This window comes from Prionailurus bengalensis, chromosome B1 (genome assembly GCF_016509475.1).
Source record: "Prionailurus bengalensis isolate Pbe53 chromosome B1, Fcat_Pben_1.1_paternal_pri, whole genome shotgun sequence".
Lineage (NCBI taxonomy): Eukaryota > Metazoa > Chordata > Mammalia > Carnivora > Felidae > Prionailurus > Prionailurus bengalensis.
In genome coordinates, this window is record NC_057344.1 from 171,011,533 (window position 1) to 171,028,717 (window position 17,185).

The window sequence follows — 17,185 nt, forward strand, 5'->3', positions numbered from 1 at the left end:
GACAGCGTTACTCACCAAGAGTGACAGAGGCATTTGTGAGATTGGGGTGCTCCTGGGAACACTGTACTCCAAGAAGTTGCCCTGGGGTTTATAAGGGGAGTCAGGACAAGAGGCCTCACAATTGTATCCCTTTCCAGAAATTCTTACTAAATGGTTTACATTTTAACCAGCAAGTCAGTGAAACTGGGGGATTAACATGCATCCCAAAGCACAGTGCTGCTGCCCTGAGCATGTTGCCTGACCACCGTGACACTGACAAAGTCCAGGTTGGCTGACCAGAATCTACATTCTCCAGCTCATGCCTCACCTTGGGACACAGCCACAGGCTTCCACCCAGCCCATGGGTGGAGAATACACAGGCAGAACGTGGTGACTGTTTGTGTCAGGGGCAGCCAATTAGAGTGTTTATATGCTTGTCCCAAAGGCTGAAATCCTAAGGCCTTCCTGTGACCCAGATGGCATCCCTTTCATAAAGGTTTAGACCTGGTGATTCCCAAGGTGGACATCCCTGTTGTGAGCAAGATTAGAACAGCCAAGGAAACCTCAGACCATTGGACACTTTGAAAACAGGGTGCTTTCTGAAATGGAACCAAACTCCAGGTTGACCCTTCCTGAAGGTGGTCTGACCTTAGAGGGAAGAGGGCCTGTGAAGATGCTTCCTATCTGTGTAACAGAGTGAACTCTGCATTTAGTTTTTAATAGTCTTTACCACAATATTAGAGAAAGTCCTGTGTCAGCAACAGACACCAAGGAGAAGGTGGAGGTTGAGAGGTGTCATAGAGCGGGCACATTCTCAGAGTTGCAAGGTCACAGTGTCCTCATTCCTTAGCTTTTAAATCCTCCTGCTGATAGGAGTGAAGAGTCTGGACAGAGACGACGGGAAACTACAACAGTTATTGAATACTTACTAAATACAGTAGGGGTGTGAGGGGGACAGAAGAGGATCAGGGAGTTAGCCTTCAGTGTTTCCCAGGCCTGCACCCAAGGATAAGCCATCTGATTCTGGCAGTTTTGGAGGATGAGTTGCTGAATAAACATTGTTATTTCCCTTGAGGAAGGTAACCAAGGCTGGGACTCCGGTGAGATGAGCGAGGTTCTCACCCCAGGAACAAAATTGAAGGGAATACCAGTGAACTCAGTGATGCCCCTGCTTCTTGGCTGAGCTAGACTCTATCTACTAAGATGGGCACAGTTCAGTTCTTGAGATTTTTGAGGTCCAAGTACTTGAAAAGCATCAGCATCTCCTAAAGGCAGATAGGGCCAGAATTGCACGCAGTAATTTTAGACGAATCCAGTCCTACAACCAGACCTATTGTCTTGTAGAGGGAGCGGTGTTGGAGAGGAAACTGTGTAAATAATAGTCACATTGGACTTAGAATCAGCTATGCAAAAATAACACAGTTTGACTTAGAACTTTTTCCAAAATGCTCACTTCAGTTTATAAGGGCTCATATTAAAATAGCCAGGTGGGAGTTATGCCTGTGGCCTGACCCCCTGAGAAAACAGGAAGAATAGGTCATTTGGAAGCCGAGTTTATTTTTGGGAGCCTTGGCTACTTTCTATGTATGTACCCTTCTAGGCATGCTGATTGCCTTCTGGTGAAATTAAGTATTTAGAAGAAATCTGATGTAAGAAATAATTTGTCAGTACATGTATGGACATTCTAATGAGAGAAATAAGCATAACCTATGATACATGTTGAGAATGTGAAAATCTGTTCTGAGCTACAATTTGGGCAGTTTCTCAGTCATTGAGATTTTGTTAATCCTGTTGCACTTGATCTGCAGATTAGTGGCAGCTTAAAGAATACCATGCCAACAATATTTGCTGTGTTTCCGGAAATAGTTAACATTCTAAAAATGTGAACAGATGCCACCATAGGTTTGAAATGTACTTCATAACTCTTACCAAGCGTGGTGTATCTCGTACATCTTACAGATCACATTTACCTTTCATTTCGATAGGAGATGTTCCTTAGGAGGATTTGTACTTTTGCACATGAGTAGAAAACTTACGTGTAGTGAGTTGAGTCTAAGGAGTGACATCATCATAGCATTACGTTGGATTTCCCATAAAGATTTCTTGTAGAGCTTCTGTAAATGTTTAAGCAGCCTGTCTGTCATTTTCTGCAAAAACCAGTTGTTTTTCTCTCTCTCTCTTTATTGTTGTGTTTATTCCCACAGAATTCATTAGGATGCACTGTACCTCCAACCCCGACTGGTGGATGCCCTCTGAGGAACAAATAAACAAAGTGTTCAGCGACGCTGTGGGTCATGCCCGGCAGGGGCGGGCAGTAGGGACTTTCCTGCACAACGGTGGCTCGTTTTATGAAGGGATCGATCACCAGGCTTCCCAGGATGAGGTCTTCAATAAAAATTCCCAGGATGGGTCTGGGGATTAGTGGACAAAATCTTTACACTGTAGTAGCTGGTCCTCCGAAGAGTTCCAGTTGTCAATGTCCTGTTATCATCACCTGAGAGTCCAAAGCATGTCCTCCTGTCAGACTTTCCACATCCCTAACCTTAACTCTCTTGACCTACTGCCACACTTCCCAAATAGAAATCCATTTTAGGGTTATTTGGGAAGTCTCTGGAACCTGCAACAGACTTTCGGGATATTATAGAAAGAAACAAACGAGATTTGGAATGATTACTAGCTAGACAGTGGAGGTAAAAAGAATAGGTGAGCTCCTGGTCAGCTGTCTGAAATCTTCAAGTAAGTGCTGCTTCCTGAGCAGAGCTGGTCCTCACAGAAGATTGAGTTAGAGTCCCTGCCCATGAGAGGAGGTAGAGACATGGAGTTATTTTAAGGGACAATGAACAAATATTCTCTTACTTTAATTCAAATTAGTTGTCTATAGTTTACAAAGACTTGAACTCATACTTCTCAGCGAAAACCTAGGTTAGGTGACATTGTATGCTGTTTCTACCTTGATAAACCCTATATTAAAAACAAGCCAGAGAAAAGGCACTGCCAGACAGTGATTAACTGGAAATCAGCTGGGTTCTTTTTCAGTTATTTTAACCCCCTAAAATTCTACCATGTTGATTAGAAAGGCACTACATGATCTCTGGGGTTTACAAACAGCAAGCTTTCATTATTATGTCAGTCAAGAAACCTCCAGGATCCAAAACCCCTTCAAATGCTTAATTTTGTAGGTTCATAGACCCACAGTTTCCACGGCCTTAACTCAGGTTCTGTTGACACATTGCCAGAGTGATGGGCTGAGCGATGAGAATTTCAATCAATTAGTTGTTTGGTGCACTGAAGAGCAAACAAGTGGTGTGACTGATGGGACTCACTGAATTGACCAGATGTTCTGGAATTGTATACACACAGCTTCGAGGCCGTTCTGACAGCTATGCAATAGGCTTGTCTGTAATTTCTCTGAAATGTGAGGGTCTCTCTGTGCTGAGTTGATCTTTACAGTTTGCACCAAACTTTTGTTACTTGTTGTCACCGATGAAAATGTTTCGTCCCAATGTTTTGTGCCTCCTTCCCACTCAGTGTTCCCTTGAGCGACAAGCTCTGGCTAAGTTAACACTAAAGCACTCCCACTTGTGTTCCCCTGTTTAATTTGTTGAGCTCCTTCTGGGAAATTAGTACTGTCTTTGAGAGCATTCCTTACCTATAAATACTGTGGAGGTGCTAGAATCTTTCTGAGGGCTTCATATTTGGATGGCAGGAGAGGCTTCCTCCATCACACAGATCTGATGGTTACATTCTTTGTAGAGTATAGGGCTACATGGGCAGAAGTTACTGCAAGTTATTAATGTCCTCTACAAACATGACTAAGGGCTTTGAAAATGGGTTGGAAATTCACTGAAAGTTTATGAGCATCCATTTATAGAGAGGAGGTTTTTGTGACCATTTTCTGTGAGACAGTAAGTAACCCTTTATGCTCAGTACTTAGCACCAGCTATATGCACGGCCCTGGAAATGGTCCTTCTTTAGCTTTTGTTATGATTCTTAGTTTCATCCATTAAAAACTTTAGTGTTTATAGAACTGGTTCTTTGTCAGATCTGTTCAGTGGTGTGGGGAGAACTAATATTTCAATCCTGTTTTGGACAAGTTAGCTAACATTTGTAAGTAAAAGAAATGATAAGGGCAAATGTGATGTTGGTTGGGAATCAGGGAACGACTGTTCTTTGGCCATCCACGGAAGAAAGAGACTTTTTGAAAAGTTTTTAGAGGTCTGAGAAGTCCACGCCTTACAAGATTCTTTGGTGAGAGGAAATCTTGGCCAGAAGAAAATTATTATCTGTATTTCCAACTTACCTTTGCTTTTTTGCATTAGGTTTCAGTTACCCTTAGTGCTGAGTTCAATGTCCTTTTTTTCCTTTAGCAATAATATTTGACTACTGCTTTAAAAAAAAACTCCAACTTGTACGTTTGTTGCAAGCTTCAGAATTCGGCATGTCTTCACATCTGCCCATCATGGTGGAGCTCTGTGTAATGCTGGTCTTGAGTGTGGGTGATGAGGAGAGCCTCTCTGCCCTCACTCTCTGTAGCCTTGCGTGTTGACGTGTTTAAAGATGAAGGACTCGCACCACTGCTGTGAGAGAGCGTGACGGGAACTTTCTGTTTGGCTGTAATTATCATCACCTGAGAAGGCTACTGGGTAGCTCTGCTTCCAAGCTACATGGTTGCTCACAGCCTTTGCTCCACAGGCACACCTGGTCTCCCTCCCTTCCCACCATCCCAGGTGGATTATTTATCAGCTGTTTTCCAGTACTTCACAGATTCCAAAGTATTGGAACTACATGTTGGCCATCTCTTACGTGCATGGGGAAACCAAGTCCCAGAAAGATGAGTGGCTTACTGACATCACACAGCCAGTTGTAATGCCTCTCCCAGGCGTGGTACCTAAGAGTATGTGCCCGGGTCAGGTGTCCCACTACATCCTTCACCCGCTAGCTGTGTTCCTTTAGCCAGATGCTGATGGTCACTTGGGCTGTGGCACAGCATCTGCTTGGATATTCTGCCATGTCCTCTCCTTCAAGTCTGGTCCATGCCACCATTTGAGCTTTAAGGCTGCTATGTTAACCTGCTTCATGGTGGTTGCCTGCATGGTCACCCGATTTGTAAATCAGGGCTTGCAAACGATGTTCACTTATTTTTGTAAGACCAATGTGGCCTCTATGGAGCCAGATTTTAAAAGCTCACCACCAAGAACTCACTGCTCTGTCTTTCTATTGATCTCTTTGAAGTCCTTAAGATGTTGCTTATTTTCTTGAGTTGGATTTTCTACATGTCTGGCAATTGGACCGATTGCTTTCATGGATAGAAACTTAGTCTCATGTCAGCTTTTGGAACCCTCCTTGAGTCATTCTGTTGTTGGTGTAAAATGGATTGAGTGAAAACAGTTCAGGATGCAGCTATGCTCCACTTCCTTGATGACAGAAGGAGGTCACAGGGCTGGCCTGACAGGAAAGACTAAACTTGGCATTTTTATCAGTACTAGCTGTAGCCCCTAATCCCAGCTATCAGAGGAGTCCTCAACAGTGACAGTGTCTTAATGTGTCTTGTGTTTTCCCAAATTAAAATCCTGTGACAAAGAGTATATGCCTACTTTTCAAACTGACCTGGAGCCCCAGAAGCAGATCTGCTGGGCTCAGGATAACCTCAGTGATCCCCATCAGAGGATGTAGGCCCGGAACCCATGGAGGGGAACTTTGTGTGAGCACTTTTACTAGAGGCACGTTTCTCACAGTGTCTTCGAGATGCGCTGTTCACAATCTCATGGTTTAACCCCCATGCTAAATGCTTTGAAGGAAATCTGTAAAGATTAAAGTTTGTACTTTTTACTTGAAAATATTACATCCAGCCCTTGACCCTGGGCATCTCTCTGTTACACCCCCAGTTTCCACCTCAGGGTTTAGGTTACTGTCACCATTTGTGTAAGGTTTCACCAGGAATGTAGGAGGGTAATGACAATGTCCGCAAAAAAATGCTGCCCTTTCCTTTGGTAACTGTTTCACAGCTGTAGAGCAAGTAAGTGAATTTATATTCTGGATCTTTCTTGGCTCTTCATCAGTTATAAATACATTGACTAAAAGATTTATCAGGATTATAGGGGTATAAAGTGTCATGATGTATTATTTGGTCTGACTACCCCACATGTCAGATGTGGATAGAATGGTTTTTAAAGTCCAGTAGCTATTCCTGTAATATCCGGAGTCTAGACGATAATCCAAACTTGGATTTCTCCATTTTCTTGCCACCTTTAATGTCTTGTCCTCCCTTCTGTTGCTCTCAGAAAATGGAGGGAGCGTCCTGCAAGATGAAACAGGCACTATTTTCAGAAAAGCAAACATACATTTGCTCTCATTTGGATTCTGTCAAACCCGTGCTCTAGAATCTAAACCCAATACCCATTCACTACCTCCTTCGTTTTTTCTTAGATTTCAGTCATTTGTTAAAATCCCATTCTTGGGTAACTTTATTTTTAGGAAATACTTAAACGTAACTTTTCTCATTCAGTGCTATGTCGTTTGACAGTGCAGATCTGTAATTTTTGACAGCTCTTACATACCAATTTCTAGAAATATAATAGAGAATGATTTTGCACATATGGTGCCAGTCTTGCTGGTGTATGTTTAATGTGGCGACACTTGCTGTAGCTGCCTGGCAAAACATGTCAACTAGAATGCTTGAGTCAGAACTCTAATGTAAATGTGTCTAAACAGCGGTATGTATCGCTATGGTATATTATTGTAAACACAGTGATGGCTTCTTTCAGTCATATAACGACTGAATGAAGATCTCTTCCCTTGGAATAACTTGGAATAATAGGAAAATGTTACCCAGCTGATGGCCCTCTGCAAAGTTACTTGCATTGGCAGCCAATGGCATTGGGTCTTTTATTTAGGTTGTTTTTTTAGAGAGTGAAGGATTGACACCAGTGTGAAGTGCAAAAGTAACGACCCGTCAGTACGTGCCTCTTGGTGTGTAAAATTCAAAACCATAACTGATAATATCTATGCATTAGAGACCACTTTTACCCTCTACAGTGTATTCAGTTGCAAGAAGCATTGAGAGAACTGGACTCTGTCCAGGTCGCCTAATGACCAGCTTGGTTAGTTTGGCTGTTGAACCACTAAATTACCAAATCTTTGTGGTAAAATGGCCACATTCATTTTCCTTATGACCATCCATAGTTGGCTGATACAAGGTGTAGGTGTTTGTGAGTCACAATTCCCCAAATTGTAATGAAAATCTATCTGCTGAGAAGACTCATTAAAAAACCTGTTCATTTTCAGAATAATTGCCACAGTATAAATGGCCACGTGGGTCTTGGCCACGTTGGAAAACTATTTAGGCTCATCCCAAACCACTAACAACAACAGCAGTAACTACAACTGATACTCATTGAGTTCTTGTGCGCCAGGTACTCACTAAGCACTTTAATGCATTCTCTCCTTTTAACCCTCCTGACCATCCTCTGAGGCTGTAAGTTCCTGTTATTATCCCAGTGTATTGATAAGGACACTGTTCAAGGTACTCAGCTAATAAGAGGATCACTTTGGGCTTAGTAATAAGCAGGGTGACTACTTCAGTTTTCTCCAGTAGTCAAAGTAAAGTTCTCAGATCCCATCAACACTTTGGGATGGATTTTGTTTAATTTATGTCATCAAGGGAAAGATGATATTTGTGTTCTTAAAAACCACCTTTAAAATACATTGATGCTTAAATAGGACCTTATAAACCATATATCCTCTGGTAACTGCCCAGGTTTCTGCATAAGACATGACTTACATAAGATTCAATGTTAAAGGCTAGAAAAAAATTTTAAGTAGTGAATAAATTAAAATTATTACTTTGTTCACATCTGCTTTGTAGATTTCCTGTACAAAAATGCAGGGATATAAAAGCAAAAATTTGAACTCAGTGAAGTGATACTCTTTGGGAACTCCTAAATGTTAGAAATGACACTGGGCATCAGTGAGCTAATGTTTCATTCACTTTTCACATTTGTTGTATTTGTAGCCTTAGATTGATGAGTCTGGTTTGGAAGAGAGGGATTTAATTTACGATTTCACTGTGAGAACTGTTGTGAAGATTTTGTAGGAAAATACAGTAATCTGTCGATTCTTTCCTGTAGTTATGGCTTTAACATCTCTTTGGCTGTGTTTAAGTTCAAGAGCCTGCCAAGGCCACGCGGGCCTGGCTTGTGTTTCTTGGGAACAGGGCATGCCAGACCGTGTGATGGGTCCTGAAACTGTTGAGGTCACTGGTCCAGCCTGCCCCTACCCAGTGTAAGCACTGCCTCTGTGTCTCTCCTCTCTGGAACTTCATGTAGCAGCCTAACACTGAGGCCAACTTGCCTTTACTCTATTTTCTATGATGAACACTTGTGGAGAAACTGTGACAAATCCATTGATCCTAATATTTTTATTGTTGGAGTCTTGTTGATTCTCTATGAATAATTTCTATTGGATTGTACTGTGTAGAATTAATACCCACTAGGGATATGTTAATAAAACTATAAATGCATAGTGTAATATAGACTAGCAAGAATTTTTTGTGAACAATTTATATAGAAAAGTAAGTTGTTTTTTAAGTGTTAGGCACATTTCTTTTAGGAACTTAAAATGTTATAAGAGTTTTTTAAACATTCAATATTTTTAATTATAAGAAACATTTGTTACTAGAGCCAATTATTTCAGGTGTTCTAATTGGAGTATTGATTTTATGACCTCATATACCTCTAGAATGCCACATGTTCTGTTGGAGATAAAATTGCACAATAAATGTCAAGTCTCTGTTAAGTGTTTCAACTTGCCTTTTGCATCTTTCTCCCAATTCATTGAAGAACGTTTTCTGGGTGGTGGTTGTTTGTTTGTTTGTTTGTTTGTTTGTTTTTGAAAAGAACATTATGCCCCCTGAAGCTAAGGCTTTTCTGCCTGTCTTGGAATGCCAAGAAAATATTACATACTTAATACCCAAATACAAGATACTCAACTTATGTCAGAGAACGGACCAAAAATCATTCAGAAAAGTCACGCAATCTAGTGAATGAAAGAGACAACTAATGACGATCTAAGAGAGGCATGGAATCCAGGAGGACTTATGCCTACTATTTTGTACATTCATACTTCAAGCACACTTATTTCCTACTCAACAGAGCCATTCTACCAAGGAGGAGAAAATCCTATAGCTGTTACTCATGACCTTTAAAAATGAACAATGTTGATTGTTTATGGTTTTTGAACAGTGATCTGAATACAAAAACAAAATAGTTACGGCTAAATAGGGTGGCATGGTTGTGGCTTCCCACTTCTAGTTATTGCATAAAATATACATCAGGCATATCAACCATTATAGAATAAATTTGAATAAATGTTATTTCATAAATCAGACTAAGTAAACGCTAAAAACACTTGTTTCATTTTAGGGGAAACACAAAGATGTGATTTTTTTTCACCATAAGATGCAACATTTCAACCAGTTGTTTTGGATGAAGCAGTAATTTGATCCAAATAATTTGGGTTTGAGTTGGAATACCAATTAAAATGGAATTTAAATTATTTCATTATTCTAAAGCATTAAAAGAGGATTATTAAGTAACAAGCTTAAAAATATGTAATCAAGGGGCACCTGGGTGGCTCAATTAAGTGTCCAACTTCAGCTCAGGTTATGGTCTCATGGTTCGTGAGTTCACCACGTCGGGGTCTGTGTTGACAGCTCAGGGCTTGGAGCCTGCCTCAGAATCTCTTGTCTCCCTCTCTGCCCCTCCCCGACTCGCGTTCGGTCTCCCTCTCTTTCTCTCCAAAATAAACATTAAAAATATGTAATCAAATATTCTCAAATATTTTGAATATTTACCCCAGACACATAGGGTAAAGCTTCAGATTTAAATACTTTAAAAAGTATTAGGAACAAATTCAGGTTGCAAGATATGAGAGTCAAGAATTAATTGTATTTCTAAACACCAGCAACAAACAACTTGAAAATGAATTTAAGAAAACAATTCTACTTACGATAATATTGGAAAGAATAATATACTGAAGAATAAATTTAACAAAATAAGTGCCAGACTTATACACTGGAAACTACAAAACATCAGTTGGAAGGAAGTTTAAAAGATCTAGATCATAATGATAATGGAGTGGAAGACTTAAGATGGCAATACTGGAAATGATCTACAGATTCAATGGAATTCCTATCCAAATCACAGAATTCTTTGCAGAAATTGACAAGCTGATCCTAAATTCATAGGGAAATGCAAGGAACCCAGGTAGCCAACATATATACATCCTTATATGTATGTTCAATTTTTAACAAAGAGCCAAGACAGTTCAATGGGGAAAGCATAGTCTTTTCAACAAATGTTGCTAGGACCACATCATCTCCTCATCAAAAAGAGGGGTACCTGACTGGCTCAGTAGAGCACGTGACTCTTGATCTGGGGGTCATGAGTTTGAGCCCCATATTGGGGATAGAGACTACCTTAAAAAAAAGAAGAATGCTGTTGGACCCCTATGTCAACACCATATGCAAAAAAAAGTCAAATTGGATCATAGACCTAAGTATAAGAGCTAAAATTATAGAACTATTAGAAGAAAACTATTAAATCTTCATGATCTTGGATTAGGGAATAGGATCTGTCCATATGTGAAACCCAAAAGCATAAGCAACATCAAAAACAATAAATTAACTGGAGTTCATTACTTTTGTGCTTCAGAGAGCACTATGAGGAATGAAAAGACAACCCACAGACTAGGAGAAAATACTTGGAAGTCATATGTGTGATAAGAGACTCGTAGTCAGAATATATAGAACTCGTAACTCAATAAATAGCCCAATTAAAGGCGGGCAAAGGATGAATACACATTCTCCAAGGAAGATGTATAAATGGCCAATAAGCACATGAAAAGAGGTTCAACATCATTAGTCGTTAGGGAAATGTAAACCAAACCACAATGAAATACCACTTCTCTAGGATGGCTACAGTGAAGATGACACACAATAACAAACGTTGGCAAGGATACAGAGATACCGAAACCTTGTCATTTTGAAGAGCAGTCCCGCAGTTGCTTGAAAAGTTACATACAGAGTTAACATGTGACCCAGCAATTCTAGTCTACACAAAAACTTGTATACAGATGTTCCCAGGAGCATTCTTTATAATGACCAAAAATGGAAACAACCCAAATGTCCATCAATTGATGAATGCATAAAATATGGTGTTAAAAAAATGTGGTGTAGCCACATGGTAGAATATTATTCAGCCATAAAAAAAGGAGTGAAATACCAATACCTACTACCATACCATATGGATGAACCTTGAAAATATGCTACAAGACACCAGGCAAAATGGCCACATTTATATGGCTCCATTTATAAAATGAAATATTCTGAATTGTCAAAATGCTAGGTAGGCCAATTTTAGAGTATGCTGATCAGTACACAGTTTACATAATTAAGGAATGGAATATATTATGATGTAATCCCTTTAAAGTTGATTATACATTCGCACAGCCTATTTATTGAAAGCCTGATGCATCTGGCACTATAAGGACCATATCCCGAGAACCAAAGGAGTACAGCCAATGGCTGGGTACCTGTTTGGAGGAAAATGACAAAAACCTATTGTGAATAATGAGAAAACCCCAAGTTCCACTGAGCAACTTGTTCCTCCAAATAGAGCTGTATACAAAAAGCTTAATCAGGCATAAAATGAGAGAAAATAAGTACTACTGAGCCTGTGTCTCTATCCCCAAGACAATTCAATTTGACTGTCTCTGCCAAAGTACATGCCAAGTCAGGGAGAGATTTATTCATATATGATTTATTATACTCCCAAATCCTTGTTGAATTACTTTTTTTCCCCTTTATTCCCCCATCTTAAAGCTGCCATTCAGACCTCTCATAGACACAGTCGTAGTGGTACATACCTGGTGTTTCAGCCTGTCCGGAAACGGCCCAGTTGATCTGAGAAGTGTTTAATAAAGACATTTGGTAAAAAGGTGTAGGCAGGATGGACTGAAATGACAAGGGAGAGTGGAGTGTCCAGACCTGGGCCCAGCAAGGTGCTGTCATTAGCCTGGAGGGGTAGGGGGAATGAGTGCTAGCACTGGAGTTAGGACCGTGTGGAGAACGCTCCCCACCAGGAAATGTGATCTCCATGTAAGAGACATGGTTAGACTTGGCAGAGCCTGTAGGGAGGGAGCTGGAGGGTCAGTATGTTGATCTCCCTCCTCTTTTCCAACTCCTTCTGCTGCTCCCCTCTAGCTGAAAGCAACTGGAAACCGGAAGGCAGGGAACCCATTCATGTCCATACAAGTTGACATGCTGGGACACCAAGCCAAGTGGAGAAAGGACACAGGGAGGACATGAGGCACATTTGATAATGGAGCTCTTTGGTCCCACCTCATCGACATCCTGAGAGTTGACTTCTTTACATAAGTGACCTTATAGTTCTCAATAAATTGGCATAGTTAATATTTATTTAGTCAGTAGGTTAAGTGTTTTACTAAAATTATCACTATATCTTCTTAATGAGTCTGAGGTAAGCTAATATTCCCATTCTACAGATGAGAAAACTGATGCTTCCCAAGGTTACAGAGCTAGTAGTGGTGAAGTGGTGAAGCCAAGGTACTAATCCAGGCAGTCCAAATCCAGGCAGTCCAACTACAGGTAAGAAGAATAGGTTTTACCTACTTCAATAAAACTCATCTTTGAAGGTAGTAGTACCTGTAGGACTTTCAAGACAGAAAAAAGTTACAACAATTAGGCTAACACAGCAACTATCTCTTGACTCTGTCCGGCTCTGGCTGGTCAAACTATAATTTATCGTTCAATATGGCCTGAGAAGTCTGCCACTTGAAATCCTGCAAAGAATGCACAGATGAACATTTGTGCAATTTCTGGGTTCCAGGCAAGTCTTGGTTCATATTTAGTACTAAAGCTCATTAGAGACACAGTCTCAATGCCTCTGCTCACAGCCCTCCCTATTCGTTGGTCTTTATGTGTTTTAGTGTGTGTGTGTAAGTTTATTTATTTTCAAGAGAGAGAGCAAGCAGGGGAGGGGCAGAGAGAAGGAGAGAGAATCCCAAGCAGGCTCCACACTGTCAACACAGAGCCTGACGCAGGGCTTGATCCCACAAACCATGAGATCATTGACCTGAGCTGAAATCAAGAGCCAGACACTCACTTGACTGAGCCATCCAGGCGCCCCGCATTGGTCCTGATGTTTAAGAAACAATGCTTCAATCGATCAATCATCAATAAGATGGAATGAAATATGTCTAGAATAGAATCTGAGTCTTTGTACTTATTAAATGTCAAATTTTAATAAATTGGCTTATGCAATAGTTTTGAAATATAGCTTTGAAATATAAACATTCATTCTCATTTCACAAAAATGTTATAGACTAGACTGATCCTGATTTTGTTTACTTTCTTTAGTTATAAAAGTCAAAATTCATCAAGGCACAAAAATATTTGAGAATACACTGATGAAAATGAAATATAACAAATAGTAGGCTGTGTGCTTGAATAGAAGCACAGGGACCAGAACATGTAACTGTAAATACGGGCACTTTTTTAAAACCTAGGGTCCTCTTCCCAACAATAAGAGACTGAAAACAGAGACTCTTCAGCCTCTGCCAGATGCTAAGGAGGAATTCAGGCCCTGGGGAGATCCGAGGAACAGAGGTATGAATGTCTTCTACTCTGTCTCTTTTTTTGTACCAGTGACAATGATTCATTCTCCTTCCTGGCAACAGAGAAGCATTTTCAATTCAACTGAAAAAAAAAAAAAAAACATAATAACGTGTTTGATTGTGGGTTGTATTGTATTTTCTATTAGCATTTTGTGCTAAATAATTACCCTTTCAGTTTCTGGTGTATTTTTGGGTAGACTGTTTTTCTGTGATTACAGAAGAATGTCAAAGCCAAAACTAGGCATATGATATATGAAATATATGATAGCTCTAGAATTGGTAAAGATTGGGGAACTCTGTCACATTGCTCTTTAGGGATATTTAATGGGGAAAATTCTCATGAATTTACAAGGAACTATAAATACTTGTTTAATAAAAAAGTGTATTTTCATTGTTTAATGAGAAAGTGTATAATCCTAGTGAAAAGTATAAAACAAGCCCTTTCCCTGAAAGGCCTAGTAATAATGATTGAGAAGTTATGGACAGAAGGAATTTCAAGATCTTCTGATTCAATAGGCAATTACCATCACTTAAGGAAAAGTAAGGCCCGGAAAATTCTAGTAATTTGCTCAAGTTCATGCAGCTGTTTCCCAGCAGTGCCTAAATGAATATCAAAATAATGCAGTCCCCTAAAACCATGTTTTCCAAATTTCTTATTGGTGTCTCCCTTTCTGCTTTGGCTGTCAGGAAGCCTAGGGTTAAAGTTGTATCTTACATCTTCCTTTAGCTCAGCTTTTCTGGTATGCTTATTCTCTACCACCATCAACCCCCTCTTTTCCCCTTCTTGTCTTTGCATTTATCTCTGAAAGTTCATTTAACAGTGCTTTATTATTAAAAGCTATTTCTATCTGAAAATAGGTGAATTCCAGATTATATTAGTATGCTTCCCAGAACATCAGTAGTGGTGTTCAATATCTAACTTCAGAAATAAGACACCTCCAGGTGCCTGGCTGGCTCAGTCGGTTCAGCATCTGACTTCGGCTCAGGTCATGATCTTGTGGTTTGTGAGTTTGAGTCCCGTGTCAGGTCTTTGCTGACAGCTCAGAGCCTGGAGCCTGCTTCGGATTCTGTGTCTCCCTCTCTCTCTGCCCCTCCCCCACTCACGCTCTGTCTCTGTCTCTCAAAAATAAATAAATTTTAGAAATTAAAAACAAGAAAAAAATAAATGACACCTCCTTTATCCCTTCCTGTCATCTATGTCCCTTGTCCCTGTCCCAAACCAACAAAAACATTTCAAACTATCTGTTCCAATTTATCCATAGAATCTATCCTCTCAACCTTGCTGCCACTTCCCCACCAAGTTTCTGTCCCCTCCTTGCCTGCAATGAGGGTGAGAATCTGATGGATAAGGAAAAGTGAGGAACTTGCCCCAGAGGGAAGGACATGGGATGTCCAGGGGACCTGCTTCCCTCCCTCTCTGGGATCCTACCTGGGAGCCTTTGAGCAGAGTAAACTCTGAACAAGTGTCTGTTGTCTGACAGGAGCTGGAAGGGGCAATAACTTCATGAGTGAGAACCAACTGTGGCTTTAAGCTACCAAGATCTCAGGATTAGATTGTTCCTGTAGCAGACTTAGTCTGTGTTGACTCCTATTACAAGAGTGATTCTAACTCTTGGGTGAGAACCACTCGAATCCTATACAAACTAGGGACTGTCTCCCTAGATGAACAGACACTAAGGATTTTCCAGGATATTCCCAAGGGTTCTTGAGTCCCCTAAAGCTTATCGGTGGTCTCCATGTTAAAAACTCTTAACCTAGAACCTTCTCCTCTGCTCAGAACCACCTTTTCCTTGATAGCTTATCTCACAGTTCTCCATTGCTTCTGATAGCACTTGTTGGCTACATAAGAAAGACTTTGAAATAAAATACACTGCTCTAAAGTGTTAAAATGAAATGCCCAAAATATTAGTCTAGAAAGAGGGTATTAGACAAATGGATGAGGCATTTTCAAGATGAAAATTACACTATTAAAAAAGCATTGTGCTACATCATTACATAAACAAAGCTGCTTTGCTCCCCACAAGACCTTGAAACCCAACGCATATACCTTCTCAAAATTCTGCCAAGCTTTAATATGGTGGGTTCTTTAATATTAAAAACTTTATATTATACTAATAAAAACATTTATAAAGAAACATTTTTGAAGGACAATTGCTCTGTGCTAGAAACAATCCTGCCCATTCTGTTAGCCGGACAAACGTGCCCATTTACATGGCGGCAGGCACACACTGCAGACGCCGCCGCCCACGCCGTTCCCTCCGTGTTCCGCCCGCCCAACCTCCCCTGTGCTCTAATCAGAAAGGCAAACGGAGTCGTTTGAGTGCCTTTACCCTGTGCGGTCATATCCGTTCAGCGAGCAGATGTTCCTCTTGCCTAGGTCCTAAGTGCCTACCCATGAAAATACTTGGGGAGAATATTTAAAACCCGGCCACTCAAATTTGTTCCTAAAATAAAGCTACTTTTACAAACCAGTAACCAGATAATGATCCAGTGCTTTTTAAAATCATTGCTTCTTGTCTCTTCCTGCTCTGGTTCTTACCCAACAACTAAACCAACAAAAACTGTCTTTAGTTCTGTCTCCCTTTCGAGCTATCGGAAGCCAAATACCCATTTTATGTTTCCTTTTCTTTTTCCTTTTTTTCTTTTTGAAGCATTTATTGTTTAGTATGTGCTAGGCACCGTGCTAGTGCTCAGTCCTGGGCCCTGCCCCTTGGGTCTCCGGTTTTATCACCAGGGAAAAGACAGACTGTGGAGCAAGAGAGCCATGATCTTGTCAGACCAACACTAGGGCTTGCAGCTGGTCACGGCTCCAGCCAATGGGCTGTGGTGGAAGAGAATCAGAAACAATCCCTGCAAGATCTGGTCTTGGCGAGACAGAAAGGGGGCCCCCTAGGCACTGAGCCGGGCTGTTTCTCCAAGGACACAGCCCACCACGAGTGCGGTAGGATCTGGGTATGCCCCTTTCGTACTGGGGTGACATCCCTCTGGTACAGCCAAGTCGTCCACACCCATTTGTAAATGGAGGGCCTGAAGCGTTTTCTTCTGAAATCCTATGGTTAAAGGCTGTGTTACAATGAAAAATTCCTAGTTGAATCTTTACTCTTAAAAATTATTGTTCTTTTAGCAGAGGGGAAAGGAAAGGATGAATAACTCAAAATAATTGCAGGCGACAGCCCTTCCTACTCAAGAGACTACTAGTACTAGAAATATCTTGTGAAAAAGAAATCGCTTGGGTCCAAGCATGCTCAAGTTGAAAGAACTGTTTTATTAGTAAACTATATTACCTACTGTCAACTTCTGGCTTGGTGGCTTTGTGATAGTTTCAAAGTCTTCCAAACGCTTGGTAAAAGAAAAAATGGCTATTCCCATTGAATTTGTGGATAACAATGAATAGCCCCAGGAATATCCCGGAAATTTGAAAGGCAAACAAGTAGCATTAGCACGGTAATAATACTCAGGGTGAGGTGGGGGGTAGCAAATAGATGATCCTTTCCACCTATCATGGCATTCTGTT

At 40.6% G+C, this 17,185-nt stretch overlaps 1 protein-coding gene across 2 annotated transcripts in view; it reads left to right on the forward strand.

Annotated features, from left to right (window-relative positions):
• The window catches only part of BEND4 (BEN domain containing 4), a 39,117-nt gene extending 30,345 nt beyond the window's left edge, over positions 1 to 8,772 (forward strand). Inside the window, exon 6 of one of the 2 annotated variants that reach the window (XM_043572759.1) lies at positions 2,184 to 8,772. In XM_043572759.1, the coding sequence (XP_043428694.1) occupies positions 2,184 to 2,401 (218 nt within the window). In that variant the 3' untranslated portion in view covers positions 2,402 to 8,772. The remainder of the gene's footprint in view (positions 1 to 2,183) is intronic. The other variant, XM_043572760.1, reaches the window with a different exon arrangement.
• The last annotated feature ends 8,413 nt before the right edge of the window (positions 8,773 to 17,185 follow it).